Below are 26,516 nucleotides of genomic sequence, written 5' to 3' on the forward strand. Positions count from 1 at the left end.
GGATTAGTGTAGACCACTACGCCGGTGGTTCAGTTCAGTCTTCCGGTGCGGCCCGGCTCGGCAGTGTTGTGAGTTATATCAATCTATCCATCATAACTTAGATAATTGAAGAAATCATTTCATAAACTTATCTACATTGTTTTTTTAAATGATTACTCTGAATCTGCTCAAATATATACGTTATTACATGTATTTCCGTATCAGTATCGTAACAACAAAATTGATATATGCAATAAATTTCATAAGATAATGGAAAAAATTAACAGTTACCACCCATATTATTTATAACGTTAAAAATAGCCTAATGTAGCCTACACTTATTTCCTCAATGTATTACGCTCAATTTTGATACACGTATGCGAATAATATAAATGAATAGTGATTAAATGTTTTTTGAAACACTTCACTTATACTTGAGTGTTGTTCGTGAGACAGCGAATACTAATCTCTCACAAATCTCAAATCAGTGTCAATGGTTTGCAATATTTAGACGTAGACAGTATAGATTTCCTCCCCAACTCTTTAACTGATGAAGCAAGTTATTTAACAAGGTCATTTCCTTCTATTCTAACAGTATTCGTTCAGAAATACAGTACATCAAAATAAGCATCCTCTGCACAGAGAAATACTCACAAATAAATAAATTTTTATATATTTTTATTTTATTTTTTTTAATTTTTATTAGCTTATATACAGTGGCGGATTTAGAGGAGGGTCACAAAGGGCCCTGTCCCCAATTACTTTTCTGAGATATATATTATAGTTTTCAAAACATATAAAAGTACATTTTAGACCCTAAAATGCATAAAAAATTGTTTTAAAATGTGTATTTTTTAATTTTCCAGAGGGGGGCCGTGGACCTCCCACTTCATCCATGGCCTTTATTTTATGATCCCCAGTTGTAACCCCTCACCAAACCTCATGCTAAATCCGTCCCTATATACAGGGTGTAACAAAAAGGTTAGGCTGACTATACATTTAAAGATTTTATGTGTGATTCTAAGCTAAAAATGAAGAAAAACTGTTTTCCTATTTCCACTTAGTTTAGCCGCTAGCCTCCATTTTGTATTTTTTATTAACAAATTATTATATCTAAAACTAGTAAAGCTAAAGAAACCAAATTTGGCTCATACATTTGAATAGGTAAGAGGAAAGTAAAAAACCTTATTTCAATAAAATCTGTTAATGCATAAACAAGCACGACCACTTTAAAGATACTCTTATAGAAGCCAGAAGCAACAAACAACTGATATTCTCAACTATGTTGCTCCCGGCTTGTGTAAGCGTATCTTTAAAGTGGTCATGCTCACTTATGGATTTCGATGAAAAAAGTAGGCCTACCGTTAAAATTGTTGATTTGCAAAATAGTTGGTATCTTTTAAAATTTTTATAACCAATGTAAAACAGCTGATACCTACCTATCAAAAGACAAAATGTTTGCTGCTCACAGCTTGTGCAACTGTACCTTTAAAGTGGCTGTGCTCATTTATGACTTGACGGATTCCGTTGAAACTAGGTTGTTTTGTTATTTGACTTTAAACATTTTCAACAGACACCACTTTTTTATTAAAGAAAATAACACCACTTTTTGTACTTTCCTCTTAGCTATCCAAATTTATGAGCCAAATTTGGTTTCTTTACCTTTATTAGCTTTATAGATAATAATTTGTTAATACAAAATAGAGGCTAGTGGCTAAACTAAGTGGAAATTGGAAAAAAGTTATTCTTCATTTTTAGCTTAAGAATCACACACAGATTTTGAAAATACAGAGCCAGCCCAACCTTTTTATTACACCCAGTATTTATATACCAGGTGATAGTGTGCATTTTTTCATGATTGATAGAGGATGTGAATACAAACATTTTTTGTCTACTACACATGGGGTCGCAAATGTTTCGTTTACGATAAAATTGAGAATTTGGGAAATAAAATGTTATATTAATACATGGATTGTTTTACAGTATTGATGGAAATGCACTTACAATTATTATCATAATAAATGATATTATAGAAATGGTAAACATTCTACCACTCCTAAGTTCACACAATACTATAAATCCAATATGTAAAGTGTTCAGGGTAATTCCAAGAAAATAACAAAATTGATGAATTTTTTCATTGTTTTCAAATGAGGTCCCCTTTTATGCCATATTCTACCCATTCTCATTTGCCACTGGCCTGTGGGAGGATCTTATCAAACAAGATAAGAAGGACAATTGATACAGGGTAAGGTCGATTGAACTGAAAAAAGTGCAGGTCACAGACAGGATTTGAACTAACTATCTCTAACTCAGATCCAAAATCTAATGTCTTAGACCGCTCACCCATTAGCTCTCCTTAAATCTCTTTCCTTAATTTTTAATTTATGATATAAAAGTTTTTGAAAGTAGCACTATATTATGGTGGATTCCAAAAGTTATTGAAGATGCACCAATTTGCTAATAACTATCTTGTTTCATCATCCTAATAAGCCTGGTGGGATATATTGACTTCACCTCACCTCCGTTTTTAGGTAACTTGGAAATATACGGACTTTGATCGTATATTTTTGTCTACCTACACCTCATGACAGACACTGGTCTTATCAGTCTTTACAAGAATCAGTAGTAAGTACATTGACTTTATCGTCAACCTGTATTGCCATATTCAAAACGGCATTGAAAAACAGATTTGTCAGTAATTTGGCAGTCTCGGTTGATTTTTAAATGCAGTCTAAAAACATTACTAAATATTAGTTTTTGTTGATTACTGTGAAATATATTGAGATTTATATGAAAATTTTCAATCAGTATGTTTATGGACTAATACTTAATTTTGTTCTGTAGAAAGCTTCACTGGGACTCAATGTCGTCAATGGGGACTTATGGGCCCTTGGTTGGTGCTATCGATGAAGGAACGAGCAGTGCTCGCTTTCTGGTGTGTATTACCATTTCATATTCATTTCATATGCTAAATTGAACTCACTGAACTCCCAAGCTGTGTTACAAACTAATGAATGGGATAAAACTAAATGGATAGATGATCAAATCATTGATAGTTATTTTGACTCCATGTCCACAAGTGTTGTTGGGAAAAATGTTTTCTTGAGTGGTCCATCCTCAACACAATTGATTAGTCACAGTCAAGTTACTGCAAGTGAAATCATGAAGCTTCCGGCCTTCTCGAACAGTAATGTTGTTTTGTTATGTGTAAGCAATAGTGCTGATCTCACCAAGGAGGATGGGGGAACGCATTGGAGTTTACTCTGTATTGATCGAGTGAACAACGATTGCTATCAATTTCGATTCACTCCAAGGATCAAATAAAATGTTCCGTCCTCAAAATGTTGGAACATCAAAATATTTTCTTCCACAAATCTTGTTGATATAGAATGCTTTCAGCAAACTAACAACTATGAATGTGGAATAAATGTGATTGTCAATGCTAAACACATTCTTAATTATTTTCTTCTTGGTTACGAGAGAAAGATTTCTTTATGTCAGTGGTTGGCTCAAGATTTTGATCTTATAAGGGCATCCACTGAAAATGAAGGCTCTAGCATAAGTAACAATGTCCAGACAAAAAGCGATTGTAAAATAGTTTTAAGGCGAGAAAGGCCCTAGGGACTGGACCATTGTTAAGCGTTACATCTTACGGCTCTCGCTCTAACCATTGTAACACATCTAAATGTAAAGGTATTATTACATCTAACAAGTTCACTGTTTTAGGTAGTATTAAATGATGACCAAACGAATCAAAACAAAACATCTCCTGCTGAGTATGTTGCAATGAAACCAGAAATTAAACAGAGGAAAATTACAAATGGTAATAATTAGATGTAAAATAAAACAACATCACAAGAAAAATGCAAATAAGTATAATTTTAAAATTACTGAGCAACCCCGAAATCATGCTATCTCTAACAGGGACAATGTACTTTACAAAGAACCTTCTGAATCAGAAATAGTTAATTTAAGCTCAAAAAATCACTCAAAAACTGTGAATACGTATAATAAAAATGCATTTAGTTTTATAGGCAGTCCTGATCTGCATCGTGTCGGCTCTGAGCACGCTGATGGAAATCACTAACGAGAGAAACCTCAACAGTGAAATCGTTGCGTCTATTTACGGACAGTCATGGACGAAGCGTGTCGCACATTTGGTTAAAAACATTCGAACATTTCGGTAAGAATCACGGCACACCGTCATGCCTGGTGCAAGAATGTGTGATGTACTGAATGCTGCTGGTCCAGAGCTGAACGTTGCGGGTCAGGATGACTGTATTGCCATTCTGGCTGGTACCAATGACATATCTAATAATGGCTGTGCGGACATAACTGAACAGATCGAGGCATTGTGTAGAGGGGCGTCCGGCACTAATATTTTGATTGTAGGTATCCCTTTGTGCTTTGATAATACTGATCTCAATGAGCAGATAAGTCTTGTTAACCATGCAATTGGTATCATATGTTCTAATTATACTAATGTAAACTTTATTTCACTTGATAGTCTACGACGAGCAAACTATACTCGCCATGGCCTCCATTTGAACTTAGGTGGTAAACGTGTCTTGTGCAACTTGTTGTTTGATTCACTACGATATCCAGTTTTTTTCTCAACCCTCTCCCTTATCAAAGAAACCTAATTTGTGTATTAATCAGAAGTTTCCATCCTCCGAATCCTTTTATGAAGAAACAACTCAAACTGGTTCCAATTTAGATGTTTGCCAACGAATTCCAATCCTGATTACAGACCGTTCCTTATCCCTAAACGATTCTCAACTGTGTCTTCCATTCCCTGCCAGGCGCTCTGCTGTGGACGTGGCCAGTTTTGTGTATTCCGGAACCGTAACAAGATAAAACTATTTTTTTAGAGCAGAATCGCATTTGCGGCAAAGTACTTTAATTGACTGTTGTACTCAACATGGCACATCATTAGTGCCCCCTAGAGCTTCTAAACATCATAACGTACGTCCATTACGCTTGATTCATCAAAATGTACAAGGACTCCTTTCAAAAATTGAGCAGATCGAAGTCTTGGTCGAGCTGATGACTCCGGATATTCTATGCTTGTCGGAACATTTTTTTCAGGCAATCGGTACTGGATTCCTTCTGCCTCCCTGGCTTTTCAGTTTCATCTGGGTTCTGTCGGTCTGGCCTACAGAAGGGTGGTGTTTGTATTTTGACAAGGGATAACATTGCAAACTCAGCCTCATGATGTAAGTTCTTTCTGTTTGGAGGGAATTTGTGAACTCTCTTCCATTCAAAAAAAATTCTGTCTGCAAAAAATTTGAACACTATATAATCCTAGTTGTTTATAGGCCACCAAAGAATATCCAGTCTGAGCTGAATGAGTTTTTTGATTCTTTCTCGAATTGTCTTGACTCAGTTGTAAAGCGCAACAATCCTATAATTGTTGTGGGTGATTTTAATATTGACGTCTCGGTCGACAGTAAAATTTCCAGGCAGTTTACTAACTTAATGTCATTCTTTCGGCCTCCTACAAACCATCACAACTTACACGAGGGAATATGGTGGATCTAGATCGACTATTGACAACATTTTTACAAACATAAACCCTACTACATTTGATGCTGCTGTTCTTGTGACTGGTTTTTAGCGATCATCATGCCCAAATTGCTGACTTTGGGTTTGACTATATTAAAACAGAAATTCCTCTTTACAAAAAAGTTAGATTTTGCACACAAAACAACACTTTTATCTTTAACAATTTCTTAAAAAATGAGACTTGGGATGATATTCTTCACACCGATGATGTTTCGCATAAGTTTTTTTCTTTTCATAAACAAAGTTTCTTATTATTACAAGTTGGCCTTTACTGAGAAGCAAGTTAGGCTAAATGAAGCACAGGTCTGACCAGGATAACATTAAGATCAAACTCTTCTAAACCTAAGAGAAAGGATGTTACTGTTGTACTCTGTTTCTAAGCATCTCGATTTTCATCATCCGTTAAAAGTGCAATACAGAAAATTGAAAAAAGAATTCAGGGACAGCATTAGGTCTGCAAAGTCGGAATTGGTTTTAAAAAAATTATCAAACTCCAACAACATTCAAAAGGCTGCATGGCAAATTATCAATGATTTAAATCCGAGTAAAAAGAGAAAAAATTTTAAACCATTTTCATTTTTTGACACCGGAAGGAGTTGTAGAGCAAGACCCTCGTGTTGTGTCTGAGGGTTTCAATGAATTTCTTAGCCGGGTCGGAACACCGAACTGAACTCGTTACAACCCTCATCATCAGTAGAGTGCTATAGGTCATCTGAGCATGTAGGTCCTTCTTTGTACTTGACGCCAACAGATGAATTTGAAGTTTTGAAAGTAATCAAATCACTACGCACGAGTAACTCCTCAGGAAAAGATGGGATATCATCAAAAATTCTAAAGTCCTGTGCCGAACTTTTGGCTGTGCCTCTAGCTCATTTAACAAATGCATCCTTCCAAACTGGAGTTTTTTCCTCAACCTCTCAAAACAGCAATTGTGAAGCCTTTGTTTAAAAATGGAAATCATCAGGACCCAGAAAACTACAGGCCAATATCTATACTCTCCACATTTTCTAAGGTCTTGGAAAGGCTCTTTCTTATCCGTCTTGAATCTTTCCTTGAATTGAACAAGGTTGGTCTGTCACCAACAATTTGGGTTTAGAATGGGTGTTTTCTACTACAGATGCAATATTTAATTTTGTATCAGAGATAGTTTCTTCGCTTGATGATCACAGGTACACCTTTGCTCTGTTTTTGGACCAAAGTAAGGCGTTCGATATAGTACCCCACAATTTGTTACTTGAAAAAGTCCAACAGGTCGGTATTAGAGGCAAGGCTTATGATTGGGTTTCATCTTTTGTGCTCAAAACCGAAAACAAGTGGTGGCTGTTCCATATATTGACAGTTTCGGATTGCCTGGGCACATACGAGTCGAAGGAGTTGTCTACTTTGACAGGTGTGCCACAGGGTTCTGTTCTCGGACCTATACTTTTTCTCTTATTTGTGAATGATATCCCTACACTGTAAATATGGGTAACTTATGCACATCCTTCAGCATTTCCAATGGAAACAGAGAGCGACTAGAAACTGATATATTTATTCAGAGTAGTTCTTTGTTGCAATGGCTGGAAAAAAACCAACTTCATGTGAATGTAAAGAAGACAAAACTTGTTGAATTCTATTTAAGATCGTCTCGAACAGATGCAAACTCTTCTGATATAGTCATTGGCGACTTTCGTCTTAGTCCTAGTCCCATCGCTGATTTTCTGGGTCTGGTAATGATTGTAATTTGGTCCTTTTCACAATCACATCGACAAAGTAAATTAAAAAATTAAGCAGCAGTCTGTTCATTTTACGAAGATTGGCTACTTTCCTCTAGTAAAGATGTTTTGCTGACAGCTTACTATGGGTGCTTCTACACTTACATGAGTTATGGCTTGATCATATGGGGTCATGAATCCACTAAAGACTAAAGCCTTGTTTTACCCTCCAGAAGAAAGCCATAAGAGTGATATGTGGACTCAATCGTTCTCAGTCATGTAGAGGTTTTTTTAGACAAAATAAATTGTTGACGTTTCCTAGTCTATATATACTGGAATGTTTGACATTTGTCTTTAAAAACAAACACCTTTTTCCAGTACAACAACAGTCAAATTATAATCTCCGCGGTACAAATTCCTTAACTCTTCCAAAACATTCAACAACATTCTTTGAAAAACAAACCCTTTACTCTTGCATAAAATTTTTCAATAACTTGCCATCTGGGTTCAAGGAGGCCAATACTTCAATATCATTTAGGAGGAAGATAAAGTGCTTTTTATCTGAAAAGGAATATTATAGTACTAATTGTTTTCTAATTGATAAGGACCTTTAGTTATTTTAGAAACTAGGCTAGTTCATTTTCAATGTACACTGACGATTGTTATGCATGTAAATGTCTTCAACAATAAAAATAATTTGATTTGATTTTGATATACTATAGTACAGTACACTATATAGTACAAAATCAATGCAAGCCTGAGTTGTGGCACGGTGTTGCCAGATGTAACGGAAGAATAACTAGTGATGGGATAATCAATTGAATTCAACAACTGAGCGATCGTTACTACTCATCTTTACTTCTCATCTATCTTCCTGAAACCTTTACTTTCACAATTTAAATTAAAATGTGTTGACAATATGACACAAAATGTGATCAAAGATAATAATAATTTAAAAATGTGGAGAATAATCAAATGCTGAAGAACAAAACGGATGTAAACAACCGGAACGAAGCTAGATGTTGTTGTCGCATCGCCTCATACTGAGAATCAGCTGATATGACAATGTGGCAACGTTGCGAGGTGAGGGAGGAAGTGGGGTGTGGTAACTATCCATATGGCTATGCTTGCAATGATATCTCATACTATAACCAAATGTTGACACTTTTAAACAGATAAGGTACGAATTAAGCATATAAATAACTTAATAAGAGTGTAACAACTAACTTTTGAGATCAAAACTGCCTAATTCAAGAAACTTAAAAATGCAGGGATGAAGAATTTCACAAATTAGTAATAGTGTAAATATATAAATGTTTGGAAAAATATCCTAGGTGTCCAAATTCTTCCTGAATTCGATGTATGTGCTCCTAACATTATTATTATTAGCTTACTAATAGGCAAAAGTGTATAATTTACAAAAGACTGAAGCCCTATAAAATATTGTTTGAAGCTTATCAAAGAAAACTTAAAATCATCAGTAGTGACTCCTTTTAAATTGGTAGCAAGTTAAGACCAAAATTTGTATTACAGACACACTTGTAGTGTATATTTAAATCTTGTGTATATATTGTACAGATTATTTTAAATATCCAGACATTTTATATTGGACAAATTTGTTGGTAAGCAAATATAAAAATGGGTCAGATTAAGTTTGATTTCCAGGTATTTTCTGCACAAACCTCCCGACTGATCGCATCACACCAAATCCCTCTGAAGCAGTTCTGTCCGCATGAGGGTTGGGTGGAACAAGACCCTGTGGAGATTGTCAGTATGGTCAAAGAGTGCATGAGTAGAGTATATGATTCCCTAAAAGAACAACAAATAGACCCTCTGAGCATATCTGCAATTGGGATAACAAACCAGCGGGAGACGACTGTTGTTTGGGATAAAACCACAGGTCTTCCTTTCTACAATGCAATTGGTGAGTTACGTACCGTTAACATTCTGTTTTTAATTATCTGGTTTTCCGGTTCATACTGTGTCAAAACATTGCCTACACAACTAGATCCTCAGTTAATTCAGTTTCGCTGTGATGAGCCATCTTCAGTCAGTAGATGTTAAACTAAAACTGATAGAGCCAGTATGTACAATCCACTTATAACGGTGAGTGGTAAAGGGACAAGCTATATCACAACTGGCAGAAGTTCAACCAATCATCGATCAATATGGATTCTCTATCACAGGCTGTCATGTTTTTGATAATTGTTGTGGCAGAGGGACAAGCTGTATCACAACTGGCAAAAGTTCAACCAATCATCGATCAATATGGATTCTCTATCACAGGCTGCCATGTTTTTGATAATTGGAAGCTGTGATTTTATCACTTAGCGGTGAGAGCAGACAATTCTTTTTAGCAGCATATAAAAATGAAATCCAAAGTTATTAAGAACTGTAATTCTTTACCACTTACGTGGCTGATGTCATGAAAACATCCAAGTTCTCTGGTTCAAATCACCTTGACAAATTTCTAACAAAATTTAAATCTTGAAATATTTCAGCCTTACTGTGGAAATCCATCTTCAGTCAATCAATGTTGGATCAAACTGTCAATACATTTCCGCAGGTAAGTGAAGAGATGGAACTTTCTTGTGATTGGTCGAAGCTTAACCAATCAGCGATCAATATGGCTTCTTTCTCATAGGCTGCCATGCTTTTGATAACCTGATACTGTCTTCTTAGTTGAAATTATTTTTCTTACTTTTTCCAAATTTGTCTTACTTTTCATTTAACAAATAATTGGGGGAATCGTTTAAAGATATGAAATATAAATTAGGCAACTATTAACAACTCAAATAATAAACTAAATAAAATAATGAAGAGATAGTTAATAAAAACAATTAAATAAATTACAGAAAGGAATAATACAATAATTTATTTTTACAGATTCAGCAGTGTCTTTTGTTCCACTCCAAACCAATTTAATCTTGAGGCTCTATTACTGTACCCTTATCTTTTGGAAATTAAACACTCAATTAGTAACTTCAATTGATAACATAACAAAAAATAAACTCAATAAGATACCAACCTTCGACCTTGTTTTTTTCAGAAACAATTCCACTGTACAATTAACACCAATAAAAATTAGATATCAATCATATTATCAAATGTATTATTTCCTTTCTGGCTCCTAATTCAGGGATGAGTAGGGGGTACTTTGCCTTTCAGCTCCCTTTTATCATGTTTTTTTGAATATCTAGTATTACATGTTTTTAACTTTATAATCAAACAAACCTATGCTTTAATCGGTTAGGGGATTATCACGGTTTATTCTTTATGCCTAAACACACAGTTTCAGTGTGAGATTTCACTGGATTGGATTGTATTCAACTGTAACTGAATATAGTCAATGTATTAGTTACACAGCTGAAACAAAACTGTATTGTGCAAATCAATCATTGATTACAATATTCCTATTTTTAATTAATTAAGCTAATATCATACTTGACCAACTAGAAATCATTAATCTTTTAAATTTCATGGTTGGAACAGATATGGTAATATTGGATGTTGCAGGAACCAGGTATAATCTGCTCTAAGGAACTCAGAAACCCTGATTTCTTAACGTACATTTTATAGAGTCTTCCGTGGAAAGTTTTGATTTTGCTATACTAATACCCAGTTAATTTATTTACCAATTAAATCAATTTTCAATCTAAAACATCTACTAAATGAAAAAGAAGATAACAGTTAAATATAATATTCAAAGAATTATTTTTGTGTGTTAAAGTATGGCTGGATATTCGCACAACATCGATACTGAACCAGTTACTGGAGAAAGTGCACAATAAAGACAAAAACTACGTAAAGTCTGTGTGTGGCCTCCCTCTGAGTCCGTACTTCAGTGCACTCAAGATACGATGGCTGATGGACAACGTACCAGAAGTACAAACAGCCATCAGAGAGGACCGATGTATGTTTGGCACAATCGACTCTTGGCTGATCTGGGTGAGTCACTCTCAGTTTACCTTATGAGAATTTCCCACTAAAAATAATACAATTCTTAGAAAAACCTTTAACAAGAAACAAATAAATTTACCTAGAAATTATATTTTTTAATTTTATTAGTGTAGAAAAATTATTTCAATCAACATTTGTTTGTTTTAAGTTTGTTATGGACAACCGATGATTTGAAAGGATAACAGAATTTATGATATTTGCCATCGTTATGTTTCATAAAAAAGAACATTATAAATCAAGGATTGAAGTATATCCTCTTCTTCACAGTATTAAAGAAACCTTAAACCATACTGTCAATAATACACAAAAAATAAAAACATATCTAGTGGCTGTATCATCTTCACTTCTATGACATGAAACGAGGCTCACATGCTCCAAATGAACTAAACTATCCCTAACACTGTATTGAGATTTCTGATAAACCTAATCTCTTGACTTTAGCATTATAAATGAGTTATTACTAAATAGTCAGGGCCAAATGTAAAGTTGTGAGGAGTGTAAAAGACTACCTATATTTCCGAGTAACATATCAAAGGGAATATTCATTATACGAAAATTGAACTTACAAAACTGAAAAGAGCAGCTCTTTCTTTAAAGAGCTTTCTAAAAAAAGTCGAGAGGTTTTCTTTAGATTTATAAAAACTTGGTTGCCTAGTAACTAGCAGTGTGTTTCTGTATGATGGTTAGCGACTCACAGATAATAAAGTTGTTTTTATTTTTATAAATAAACATTATCTGAATAAAATTTGTATAGTAGAAGAGTGTGTATAATATATAATGTATATTTTTAAGTGTTTTTACACCTGATAGTCACTTAAATCTGGGCAACTCAATGACGAGATATCAGAGTAAGAATCAATGGGCAGTAGGTCTAGATTACTGCAGAAGGTGACTGTTAGTGTGGGCAGGGGTCCACTTAATATTAAAGGTCACACCTTAACATGAGGGAATATTGTCTCCTCGGTCTTTCCTGTGTGCTTGAATGGAAGAGGCTGGGACAGATAGTTAAGGTAAAATGAGTAAGATATTGCCCACCATCCCTCCTCATGGAATCGTAACTGGGGACGACCCCTAACCCTGCCCACTCGGAATATATTGTCACTCTGGAAGCAGCACAAAGTAAAGAAAAAGGTTCTTTTACCACTAAGTGCAATGTAGGCCTCCTCATCTTCTTGTCGTGAACAAAATACCAAAAAAGTAGGTCAACAAAATCTCATTGAAAAGAACACTGGTATTTTATTAAGTTTTAAAGATTTTTATTTTACTATAAAAATATAATTGATGTAGATTACTTGTTTAATACTTGTAACATGTTTAACATGTTAGATATCTGTTAAAAATTAAATTATAAACTTTACATTACAATATTATATATTGTAATTTGACTACTTTTTCCATTAAATTGACACTACTCAATGTGCAAAATGTGCAAATGAATGAAAAAGATTATTTTGATTTGATTTGATTTGATTGATTGGTACACAAGTTATAAGGTAATAAATACTATGTTTCAGAATCTAACAGGAGGCAAAGATGGAGGTGTTCACATCACTGATGTCACGAATGCGTCAAGGACTCTACTCATGAATGTCAACACTGCAAAATGGGACCCAATACTTTGTCGGTAAAGGTGCAACAAAATTAGTGATATTCAAGATAAATTTCATTACAAACATTTGAAAATTGTATGGATAAAATACAATTTATAATAACCGATACATTTTTAAGGTTCGATAATTTGAATTGGTTGATCATTAGCTGTAGCCTTGATTATGAATCATTCTGAGAAGATAAATCATCCCTATGGGACGGGTGTGAACAGCTGGTGTATGCGATTTTACATGGTTTGCAGAGTCACAACCTTCGCTTCATCCCCCAGCCCCACCCCCTCGCCTATCCCCATTGTTCAGGGTTTGTCGTTGGTAGTCGGAACTGCTTGGCTGTCAACTTGCTCTATCACTACAAGCTGTTGCCCGTTTCAGGCCTCTGAAAAAATATTCTAAACTGCACGCATTGCACTAGTTCTACGGCACTCCGACGCTGCTTGTCGGTCACTAATAGCGTGTGTTTCTAGCATTAGCCACTAGGTGGAACATACATTGAGGGATTTCAAACGGAAACAATTTGTAGCATTGAAAAGTTTATCTTATCAGAAGGATTCATAATCAAGGGCTGTAGTTTATCACTCAGAAACACTGGGAAAATCTTCTGTAAAGTAAAGTATAGTAAAGAGAGGAAAATCTTCTCTCTGTCTGTCCACACGATATTTTAAAAACTAACTGACCTATTGACTTGAAATTTTGCACGAACCTTAATTCCTATACAGGCAACATTGAGTTTGATGATGGTGCACGTCACTCCGTGTGATTTTGCTGAGAATTAGTGATCCTGTTTACATTGGCCTTCTGGTAACCATTGTGGCAACAAGAAAATCACAGTGCAGATTTTAAAACAAACTGAGTACAATCGTGTAACATTATATAACACGTGTCATAACAACACATGTAATGAATGCTGCTGTTGGATTGGTTGTTAAGACTTTCGCTAGGTTTGAGTCTTTTAATGATCCGCTTTATCAGTTAATTTGTATGTAGCCAAGACAGAGTTCAATGATGGTGTATGTACTCCCCCCCTAGAATTTGGCTAAGCATTCGCAAAGCCTATAATTTAGAGTAATATCTCGAGAATGAACTTATCAATGTGAAATTTTTTATGTTATGCTATCACTAAGGGTTCTGTCACAATTCCTCTTATGTCTGTCTGTCTGTCTGTCTATCTACCTGTATGTCTGTTTTCTGCTGGATATGTTAAGAATGAATTGAGCTATAGAGTAGAATTCTTGCATGTACCTTAATTTCTACACAGACAATGTCATGTTTGATGATGATGATGGTCATGTCCATCTATGGGATTTGGCTGAGTGTTTGCGTAGCTTAACTATTCACACGATATCTCAAGAAAGATTTCATCTACAAACCTTGCTTGCAAGCAACTTCACTGCTACATAATCAAGAATGAGTGTAATGATGGTGGAAGTGTATCACTTAGTAGTATGGCAAAATGTCCCTCAGTCTACTTGGGAACTATAAGTGTTCTTTCCTCTTTGATTGTCTGTCTGTTCATAGAATATCTTCAGAATAGACTTCAAATTTTGCACGTAACTTCAGCAAAGTCTGTTTAAGCGACATGTAATGTACCTTATAGAATGGAGTACTTCATTGTATATATATATATATATATATATATATACAGGGTGAGTTTTCTAAAGTGATCCAATAGCTAACTTTTTAATTACATGACTTAGCACCACACTTTAAATTTGGAACTTGCTCAATTTTAAGTTTCACTCAGGAATACACTTTCAAATTTTTTGAAGATGGCCGCCATTTTCCAATATGGTGGCCAACTTTAAAATCTTTTATGGAACACCCTGTATTTTATGTTGTTTTTAGATTCTATTCTAAAAAATAAAACCTTTTTGTACTTGAGAGTTTATACATATCTCTAATGGTTCAGGAGCTACGTGGACTGGAAATTTTCATAATTTTTTCCAATATGGCGCCCAACTTTAAAATCTTTTATGGAACACCCTGTATTTTATGTTGTTTTTAGATTCTACTCTACAAAATAAGACATTTTTGTTTCTGAAAGTTTTTCTATATCTCTAATGGTTCAGGAGCTATGTGGACTGAAAGTTTTCGGATTTTTTCGGATTGATGGTGAAAACTTTCAGTCCACGTAGCTCCTGAACCATTAGAGATATAGAAAAACTTTCAGAAACAAAAATGTCTTATTTTGTAGAGTAGAATCTAAAAACAACATAAAATACAGGGTGTTCCATAAAAGATTTTAAAGTTGGGCGCCATATTGGAAAAAATTATGAAAATTTCCAGTCCACGTAGCTCCTGAACCATTAGAGATATGGATAAACTCTCAAGTACAAAAAGGTTTTATTTTTTAGAATAGAATCTAAAAACAACATAAAATACAGGGTGTTCCATAAAAGATTTTAAAGTTGGCCACCATATTGGAAAATGGCGGCCATCTTCAAAAAATTTGAAAGTGTATTCCTGAGTGAAACTTAAAATTGAGCAAGTTCCAAATTTAAAGTGTGGTGCTAAGTCATGTAATTAAAAAGTTAGCTATTGGATCACTTTAAAAAACTCACCCTGTATATATATATATATATATATATATATATATATATATATATATATATATTCATAATGTATAGGATGTTTCTATTTTGGTTTTATAAATGATTCTTTAAGTTTATGAATATAATATTTCACTACATGCAACAAAGAATTTCAAACTCAACACTGCTAATCCTCATTTTTATTATTTTTGTCCTTTTAAATTGTAATATAACAATAGTAATTTCAATAAAAATTAAAACTTTGCCCTCCCAATAAAATTTTTAACTTTTTTTAAAGTTTTTAAAGCCACTAATGGTTTTAATTGCACATCTCGACCATGTGTTTGAAATAGTGCTGTAACTTTCCAGTCTTTGCTACGCTACAAATGTTTTTATTTTTTCTTTTTAGGGCAAAGTAAACAGGGTACATTATATTTAGAAGTTTATTACGTCAAACCATCTTTCTTCCAAATATCCTCTTTAATACATTTTAGAAGCTAAATAATAGTAAAGTTAGCATCCAATTGCTATGTTTATGTGAAATATTTTTATTTTCTCACAAATCATTCTTTCCTAAACTCAGTTTTCCTTTTTGAACATTTATTATTCTGTTTTAAATGTATAAAAGGAAACAACTATTTTACAAAAAAAATTATGTATTGTTTCACAATACTTTTTGCCATTTTATTATGAGACAGTAAATACGGTATGTTTATTTAGTATTTTTGTTTATGGCATCATCAAAAAACTATATAAAATCTTGCATTTTGAAGTACAAGTTTTACTTTAAATGTTACTTTTTTTACTGTAAAAAATATATAATACGTGATATTTGGTTAAATTTTAGTGGCCTTCTCTACAGTATAACAAAAAAAAACTACATAAATGTAAAGATGCACAAAAATTTTTGTCAAACTGGACTTTAAAAATAACGTTGACCTTTAAAAGAAAAAACACAAATTTGAATTTTCATACTATAATAGAATCTCCAAAAAATACACCAAAAGTATATACTTACTTTCCTAGGACGCTAAGCTAGGGTTTAAGTGAACCAACTACTTTTTGTGCATTGATATTTAATAAAATTAAGTCATTAAAATTTGTAATTGCTGATTATGACTTAATAATTTGATTTCTAGTAAAGTTCAAATAATGTTCTTGAAAAACCGGCTTAAATAAATGTTCACTATTTTATGCATTTTAGTGAAGAGGAATCAATCAAAGTATACACTGAGATCTGTATTGTTTTTACCATATAATCAATCTTTTCAGGTTCTTCAACATTCCACAGAAAATACTCCCAAAAATACTGAGTTCTTCAGAAATATACGGACATGTGTCAGATGGACCGTTGGCAGGCAAACCTATATCTGGCGTGAGTTAACAAGTATTTTGTTATAATGTAATACTTTTATTATGACCAATAGATCCTTGGAAGCTCAATAAACATTAAATAACACAATGCACAAGTAGAATTTCGAGTGTCCTAAAATGGTGCTATGGGTGTATGCAAGTGAAATTGACAGTATACCAAATTAATACTAAAAAAACCATATAAAATGCAAACTAGTTGTGTGAGTTTCCACTACATTTCATAATATTGATTCTCAACTGGGATGTATTTCACAAACAGCTTCACTAAATTATTACTTGCCTAATCACTAATGATACCAACTCGCTTACAAGTGTTATCAGTTATCAGTCATAGTGCTATAACAAGTTCCTAGTCACGTCTAGTGATACTGATGGAATCTACATCAAAGTCTACTGCTCAAATAAAAATGTTATAGTGATCTACACTAGAAATCAAATGCAGTAATATAGCTAGTTATTAGAAGTTACAGTTACTTGGATAAATGTGTGGCCAGATTCAGAAGACATTCTCTGTAACACATTGAAAATTAATAAACATATTACACAATGTTTAAAAGTAGGTAAAAAATATAAAAACAAAACATTTCTAAAAAATAGATCCACTGACACAGTTGCACGAGTGACATAATTATTGTCTTTGAAACGAGTACACAAGTCCTAATAAGGTGATTTCAACTCTGATTGGTGCACACAGTTGTAAACAGTGGCGGTGTGCGACTGTAATGGGTCTAAGTCATAACCGGAGAAAGATAGAAAATCAAGTCTGACATAAGATAATCTCACTTCTGATTGGTTCGCATAGTTGTGATTTAGTAGAGAGAAGGAATGACACATGTAGTAGTACAGTCAATTCTCTGTGAGCCACACACACACATGAGCAGGTTATGCTGGCAAGTAGTCCTCACTCGTCCATGTACATCTTCTCTGTACCATGCAAGTGAATAACTCAGATCTGTAGTGGGACACATGTCCTCCATTAAGGTTACGCATGACTGGTTTACCCGTCTTACTAACATCATTACAGGTTATTTAATTTAATAGGTTAGAGGATAATTCCTCAGCCAATTTGCGATGAATTTCGTTATAATTTAACTCTCACAACCAAAACCTCAGCCTCTCTGAGCACTAAGATCGGCACACAGAGTGACTCGCGTGTGTTCGGACTCATCTCTGGTGTGGTTAGAGCGTCAAAATTGATTGAGCCTACATTAGTAAATACAACCATTCCGTCTTTCAGGATAAGGGTGTGTTTATGTTGTTTCGACTTTGTTTAGTCTCTTCAGTCATAGATAGGTTCAAAGACCACTATGAGACAACATTAATTGTGAAGAAAGTGATGTTGTTAAATTAATGACAATCACAATTCACTGGGCGATACGAGTGTTCGACTCGCTCTTACATACTCATTCCGTCTGGAGTGCCCTATTTCCAAAATGTCATGAGACTATACGTATTGCCCTCCATCACATTAATTTACAGTATTATTTAGATTAAGTAAAGTGCGGCTACGTGGCATCGCTTTCTGGACATTTTTAGGATCGTGAGTTATATATTTTATTACTTGAATTATTGATAATTAATAATTCAGTACTTTTAATTTTTTCAAAATTAACTCGAGGGATTTTTTATTCTTTTCTTATCCACCTAAATTTATAAGTACATCATTCAAATAAATCTGTTATTAAAAATATTGAACTGACATTTTTTCTCTTGGATAATTTGCACTCAAGTGACAAGATTTGTAAACAATTGACTCAAACATTAAACTTTGTAAAAAAAGTAAATAAACATGTTTTAAAAGTGACAGGACAGTAATAACACAATATTTTTATTTTTTATGTAAATCCTCACATTCAAAATGTATACTACATTTTTAAAACTGAATTTGATATATTAAACATATAAATTTAGTGACATTTAATCTTCAACAAGAAACAATTTATTTTCATCACTAAGTTGGGATTAACTCTGGGATAATAAAAAGAAGGGCAGAGGTTGAACAGACTCATTCAAAATCGGATCAACAACTCCCACCAATACAATTTCCAGACTTTACTCACTTCCCCCTTCTAGTATTAATGTATAAAACTGCTTATGTTTACTATTCTATCAGTGTAATTGGTAATACATCACAAACTTCCAATGTTCTAAAACACTGTTTAGTTCATATAAGTTATTACTACTTTATTGATCACGAACAGAAAAACGGAAAGGGCAGGTTTAGAAAGATAATGATTTTATCTAGCACCGGAAAACAGCAGAGTTTCTACTTTAAAAATAATTTTATTAACAAAAAGACATTCATTAAAATACTAGAATAAAAATTATATAAACATATATTTTTCAACAACCAAAATAGCAAGAAAAACTTAATATTTTTACGACGTCTAGATATTAAATCAATTTTGATTCTTTAAAGTGTACAAAGCAGATCTTTTACCTACACTGGTGCACATAAAAACAACAAGACAAATGCTAATATAGTTTGATAAAAATACTCAAAGTATTTTTAAAAGGAATGTGCTAAGTTGTTAAGTTATGCTAAGTTTCTTTATATTTATCTGATTTTTTTGATATTTATCAATTTATTTGTCAATTTATCCAAAGACACCTTCTGACAAAGGCTATATATAATAAAAGTTGCACATAATTCTTGCGAATAGGTCACTGCTGTGGTGATTCTATCGGCATTCTAGTTAAAAAGATTTTATAAGAAGAACCTGTTGACACGTTCATTACAAACAGTTATACTCTCATTAACATTCTCACAAGACGAGAGATACAGCACTATAATTATGTAGTACAATGATTTACTTACAGATAAACCAGTTGTTATGCTGAGGTTAGTCCTTCACATTATTCAATCTTCATGTCAAAACCAGTTTTTACCTAAAAAAAAAACCAACACACTTTAAAAAAAAAACCAGTTGAGTTTAGTTTGTATTATGTTTTTGAGCCCAAAACAATAATGTGGAGTGCTTTTAGAACCTCTAACAAGGTCTGGTAAAACTGTTGTTGGGACTAAGAAATACAAACGAGCATACATATTGACAAGAAATGTTGGTCTGGTAGAAAATCAAGTAAACTTCATCTGCCACTTCTTGTTGTCTCGTGTAACGAGGTCATTTCTAATCGTACAGATAACACACACAATGGGTGATATCCATGCAGAAAAGACTGTTATTGAAGCAGACCTTTGATTAATGCAGGCACACTGGCAGACTCTTTATAATAGACTGGAATCACTCTTTTACGTGCACCACTGGAACGACACACTAGAATATGTACACTATATACATTACACATTCATATATAGATTTTTTATAATATTGTATTGATTTTGCTTTCAGATTTAATTTTAAAAGAGTACATCGTATTCAAAAACATTAAATAATTCACCTTTGTTAAAATAAAATTTACACAGTTGTAATTTTGAGATTGGTAAATAATACTTACAAGATGTTCTGGTTCAATTTTGAATCTATAAAACATTTACATACACACAAGACAATTCTGATGTGCATCTGTCAGCTGACAGTGATTAAGCTTATATATTTATAAAAACGTGTTTTGTACATTTAACGAAAAAATCAGGATCTATTGCAGCTATAATCCGAAATATTACATTTTGAAGTAAGTAATACAAAACACATTCATCTAGGCTAAAATGGAATTTGAGTGTATATTTTATATAGCACACTTCTAGAGGCATTATTGTGAACCAGTATTTCCACATATTCATTTTTTGTTTTACAAATGTTTCATAACAAGTATAAATTATCATAATTGCTATTTTCTTTTCTTATTCGAAATAAAATGTTTAAAAAATACAGGCATTAATATTTTAATATTGTAATAAACCGTACTTGTTGTGTCACTACCACAAGCATCCCTCTCAGTGTATTGTAACTGGACTGTCAGAGAGCGTGAACGAGAAGTCTTCCAATCCAACATTCACCCTACAGAAGTGGGTGAACTAGTCGTTATATTATATTCACTTCATCACACATAATTAACAACAGTTATTTTATAAACTAAATTCTGAGCTATATACTCTAAGGCACATACATGTCATATTTTTGTGCCATACCTGTTCTGAAAACTATTTTTTATGCTCATACTCAATCTTATATCTCTTATGATGTATGTGTCTACGGAACTACTTCTTCTCAAATCTAATAGGATTCTCATTAAAAAAAATTCGTAAGAATGATGTTAAATTTAAAACAGTACGACACTGTAAAACGGCATTTTTCAAATCTCAACATTTTAATAATTTACAGCTTATATATTTTAGAAAGTATTCTGTATGTTAAACAACATCACAATTGTTTCAAATTACATGATAAGCCACTTCCATACAATACAAGGAATAAAATTACACAGTATTGTCTCATCACAAACTGGAAATTAAAAAAAAAAAAAAAAAAAACATGTACTCAGGAGTAATTTTTTTTTAATATATCCCTAAAAGCATTACTAACATACAAAATAAAAACAGATTTACAAAAGTTTTGAAGAACTATATTGTTCGTAAGGCTTTGTATTCCTTAGAGGAACTTTGCTGTCAGTAATATTTTAGTATTTTATCTTAATGCATTTTCTATAGTTATAGAATTGTATCTATTTCAATCAATTGACACTATTCAATGTACAGAATGTGCAAACAGGAATAAAGATGTTGTCTATTGTCTATTGTCTACATATCCATGTGTTTACAGTGCCTCGGTGACCAACAATCTGCTCTGTTGGGCCAAAGATGTCTGAGCCGAGGCCAAGCCAAGTGTACCTACGGGACAGGCTGCTTTCTGCTATACAACACAGGCTTTGAGGTACCGTTCCGTGTTGTCACTTTAGAAATTAACAACAACAAATTCCGTGTAAGTTATGTTAGGTTTAAGTTAAAGATGCCAATACACCAAAGGCAAATAATGAATGAAGGATGACAGGGTGCAGTGACTAAATGAGGTGCAGCGTTGTTGCTAGCTAGTAGAAAAATGGCAACAAACGGAATGCTAAATTTAAAATCGAGTTTCAGCTGTAACAAGTAGAGCTGCCATTACTTCTCAAACATAATGAATGCTTCCAACAACATGTCGAAGCCTCAAGCTGAACAACCAAAAGATACATTACAGGACAGTCCCGAAACCCTATGAATTATTTGTTAACACTCGGTGTAAAAAGAACCCCTATATAATTTAACACATAGAGGTCGCAACTTCAATAAGATGAATTTTGTATGATCTCAGTGAGAAACATTAAACCTTTAAAGCAAACATTTTCTATACTACTAAACCTTACTATACCAAACTCAACATTTATAAGACCAATGTCCCAGTCAGTAACCTCACATATACTCAATTTCGCAAAGTAAATGTTGATCAGCAACAGATCTGGGAGCGCCGATGGGCAAGCGGTCTACGACGTTGGACTTTGAGTGTGAGTTAGAGCCAGTTCAAATCCTGTCTGTGACCTGTACTTTTTTCAGTTCAATCGACTTTACACTGTATCAACGGTCCTCTTTATCTTGTTTGATAAGATCCTCCCACATGCCAGTGGCCCTTGAGGACGGGCAGAATAAGGTTCAAAAGGGGATCAGCTTCTTAAGAAAAAAAATTCCAACTTAAAACTTTTGAATTTTTACACATCAGTTGCGTTACTGGGTTCATTCTGTAGCTTAATATAGCATGAGTGTACGGCACACACTGTACAGTACAAGGTAGCATACCAAAACCCATTGTCATCTTCATGAATGAAGTAAAGTTAATGTCAGGCTAGGATGTTTTTATCAAAGTTATAATGTAGAAACCTGTAAGCACTAATTAAGTCTTTATCTTGATCTAAAACCCTTTCTTTAAATACCAGTAATCAATCATACACAGATGAGATTTCTCAGAAAAGATTATATCTTTTAGATGAAATAAAAATATTTTACAAACTTGATTTCTTGCCTAAATTTTATTTTGCATTAGAAGTATAACTTTTACTTTAATACCGTATCAAAAAAACCGTTTAATACCGTTTTTTTTTATTTACATACAGAAAATCGATTCAACACATGGACTGCTGACAACAGTTGCTTGGAAGCTGGGCAAGACAGCTCCTGTTGTTTACGCCCTGGAGGGTTCGGTGGCGGTGGCAGGAGCTGCCATAACCTGGCTACGGGACAACCTTGAGATCTTCGAGAAGGTACAGGAAGTGGAGAACATTGCAAGTCGAGAGATGCACACGGGAGATGTGTACTTTGTTCCCGCCTTCTCTGGTCTATATGCACCCTATTGGCAAGAAGATGCTAGAGGGTGAGGTTTATAAACTTTCATTACGCCAAGTGACTAAAATAACATCCTACCTACGAAAAGTTGTTAATTGACAAAATTATAATATACAGAGTGTTCCAGAACTCTTGTTGGAGATTTTAGGAGATTTTTTTATGGTTATAGGCAAACTCATTTTTAATCATAGTTGTAGGTTTATTTTTAAGTTTTTGGTATTCTGTCAGTACATATATGTATGTTTTTTACTAAAATATTTTTCTATAAAATCCTTACACAAGGATTAACCCAATTTTTCATGGATTTTAACACTAATAATGTCTATTTTAAAAATTTATGATGAAAATTTTACACCTGTCCACTTTAAGATGGCACAGTTGAGCTCGGTGAATTTCAAGTTCTCTCTCTTAAGATGTCTTATAGTGCCAACGTTCATATATATGGTTTATTGCAAAAAGTACCAAAGAAAAAGATGTTCACAGAAAAAGTTCTACCACAATAATTTTTAACGTATTATAGATTTGTTGGTATATAAATAATCAAAATGAACCAAATTACAAGAAAATACTATTTGTAGCAATATTTTAAGATTAACTAGCTTTTCAATTTGAAATTTAAAAGAGTGAAAATGTAACTTTTTGACAAACTTAGCATTACTATAAGAATGTTTTTAAATCCGTAAGTTTGTGTTCAATTTTCTTTTTTCTTTTGCGATATTAAGTTTGATAGACAATAGACAATATGCTTTATTAACAATATCATCAAGACATGTTACAGAGTCAAACAGTTTTTACACAATTAGTTCTATAGTGAAATGTTTTGTCAAAGTGCTATTTATTATGTGGAACTAGAAAAAACATATACTATATGTAAATATTTTTCTTTTTTTAATTTTTAAAACTAAATTACGTTTAAAATCAAATTTGTTTTATAGTTTTTAAAAAGGAATTTTTTTTCTACTCTACAGGTAAAAAAAAAGAAAAATGTCTCAATATTTGCAATTTAAAAAACACTGCAAAACAGCTGAAAAATAGGTCCCCTAAGTGATGGGTTTCATTGGCCCTCAACCAAATCCTAATGAGAAATGCACAGCCATTTAACTCAATGTTGCCTATGTACAAATGAAGATACAAGCACAATTACAAGTCCACAGTTCACTTTGTTCTCAAGATATCCACACAGACAAACCAATAAACAGAAAAAGAATGTTGCTATCTCTCAAGTCACAGCTCAATTCATTCTCGAGATTTCCCTCTGAATTGCAGACATTGCCAACTCTGAAAACCAGATCCCACAAAGAGATGTTGCCTTCTTAGTCTATGAAAAACTCAGTAGTTTTCCACTTACTACTAAAAAATGTAAAAGACGTCTTTAACAATAAATGAGTTTACACGTTATTAGAAAATAAAGGTACAACCATCTAGTTGAGCCAGAACAGAGTATCCATATTAGATCGGCAAAATATTTGCTTTCCTCTAAATCTAACTCTAACTTTGTTTGACTGCAGTTCCATTGTTGGAATAACAGAAGACACACAGCGGGGTCACATCATACGAGCGACTCTGGAGGCAATATGTTTCCAAACCAGGGATATCCTAGAGGCCATGAACAAAGACTGTGGCATACCACTGTCTAAGCTGCAGGTGGACGGGGGCATGACCAGTAACAACTTGCTGATGCAGCTGCAAGCCGATCTTAGTGGGATACCAGTAGGTATGTACAACGTTTGTTTGACTCTCCCATTTTACACCTTTTTTAATTAGCAAAAGAATCCTTTAAAAGATTTTCCTTCATGAATTTACTACTTTGAGCATGTTGTGGCAGTGAGGCCGCACATGGCCGAGACAACGGCACTGGGAGCTGCTATGGCAGCAGGCTCTGCTGAGGGTATCAAGGTGTGGGACTTGAAGCACCTACAGCCGACCTCCAACGACACGTTCAGTCCAGTTGTCACTGACGAAGGTATTAAAATTAATTAAATGAAAAAGCCTCATTGTTTCAAAGAGAAAATGGTAGTTGATTACTAAACTCATTTTTGTAGTCCAAAAGATCGGTTAAACTTTTTTGTAGGATTAATCTTATTGCTTGCTTATAACTAGCACTTGTTATAGTTGAGAGATGCCTACAAGATGATTCTTGAAAATAGTTTCCACCTTGCAACTATTATAGGTAACACAATAAAATCACACTATCTCAACTATTACTTTGATTATGTACGTGTAAAGAGCTCCTTATTGTATAAAATAGATTATTAATTAATAAATTTGAAAACAAAAAGTCCAATAATATACTTTTTTATTTTTGTGAGGCCTTTTGTGTTCAAGGAACACATCATCAGACCCACATAACTGAATAAAAGTCTGGTGATGTGTTCCTTGAACATGAAAGGCCTCAAAAAAATAAAAAATAATATTATTGGAGCGTTTTTTTTTTTTTTTTTATTTATAAACAATTCCAATAAGAATTGGAATAGATTGAAAAATACTTAACGCCTTTAACTTACTAGTTAAAGTCAGAAGTACTAGTCAGAGGAGCTTCCTGACTAAACATAAAAATTTTGTCTGTTTTGCAAAATATACAGAGTGATTCATAATTAAATCTCATACAAAAATTGGAGAACCAAACTCATCTCTTTTCTAATTTTGAATTCCAAGAGCACTATAAATGCACACTGTATGGAGGCAGTTTGTTGAAGTACTTTTGGAGGAGGTTTCATTCTACCGAATTAGTTTAATAAATGAGTTGGCATGTTACATTTTCTATACACATTTCAGTTGATCATCCTTGTGTGTGTGTACATATATATATATACATGAGAAAGTTTTTGAAAAGTAAATGTTTGTTGTTTTTTATTAAAGAGTAAACTGAAAGTGAAGCTATTGTTTAAATTATTATTTTCATTATTTCAGAACGTGATAACCGTTACATCAAGTGGAAGATGGCAGTGGAACGGTGCATGCACTGGGACATATAATTTTCTCCAAAAAACCACAACTGTATAAAAATTGTTCCATTTGTAAAAGAAATTTTTTTATAAAAATAAATTTTGTGACTATAAGAAACACAAGTTTTTACTCATCTCTCTTATAACCCTTCCTTCATTAATCATTCATCACTAATTTATTGATACATATTATTTGTATACATTCTATGTAACAAAAATTGTGTATCCTGTCAATGCTTAATTTTTACAGATGATACAGATATAGCTTAAACACGACGATACAAATGGAAAAAGAAAGTTAAATAGCTTAGAAACATGGTTACTAACAATGTTTATACTTGTTTCTGGCTATTTTTAAACATTACAAACTGGAAATAATAAAGATGTTTGAAAAAATGTATATAAAACTAAAACATGGCTTGTTTTAGAAACTGAATTTTTGTAAATAATTTAATTTTTAAAAGGCTTGCGAGAGTAGAAAGCAGTTTAGAGCCTTTTTAAATTTGTCTAGATTTAGTCTCTTCTAGAGAAAGTTTGTTAAACATTCACAAACCTATGCATAGGGACCTTTTTTTAATCTTGCTATT

The 26,516-nt window shown here is 33.3% G+C and overlaps 1 protein-coding gene across 2 annotated transcripts; it reads left to right on the forward strand.

The window, feature by feature from the left end:
• Positions 1–26,047, forward strand: LOC124364558 (glycerol kinase). Of its 2 annotated transcripts, none has more exons than XM_046820114.1 (11): positions 1–68; positions 2,827–2,917; positions 8,907–9,165; positions 10,972–11,189; positions 12,716–12,825; positions 16,612–16,714; positions 21,435–21,545; positions 22,756–23,012; positions 24,493–24,698; positions 24,810–24,947; positions 25,895–26,047. In XM_046820114.1, exons 2-11 carry the CDS (start codon positions 2,846–2,848, stop codon positions 25,957–25,959), a joined length of 1,539 nt encoding a protein of 512 aa, XP_046676070.1. In that variant the 5' UTR covers positions 1–68; positions 2,827–2,845; the 3' UTR covers positions 25,960–26,047. The 2 variants fall into 2 exon arrangements, with proteins under 2 accessions (XP_046676070.1, XP_046676071.1); XM_046820115.1 differs by lacking the exon at positions 1–68 and adding an exon at positions 2,514–2,607.
• The last annotated feature ends 469 nt before the right edge of the window (positions 26,048–26,516 follow it).

The sequence above is a fragment of the Homalodisca vitripennis genome, chromosome 6 (genome assembly GCF_021130785.1).
Source record: "Homalodisca vitripennis isolate AUS2020 chromosome 6, UT_GWSS_2.1, whole genome shotgun sequence".
NCBI classification, from domain to species: domain Eukaryota; kingdom Metazoa; phylum Arthropoda; class Insecta; order Hemiptera; family Cicadellidae; genus Homalodisca; species Homalodisca vitripennis.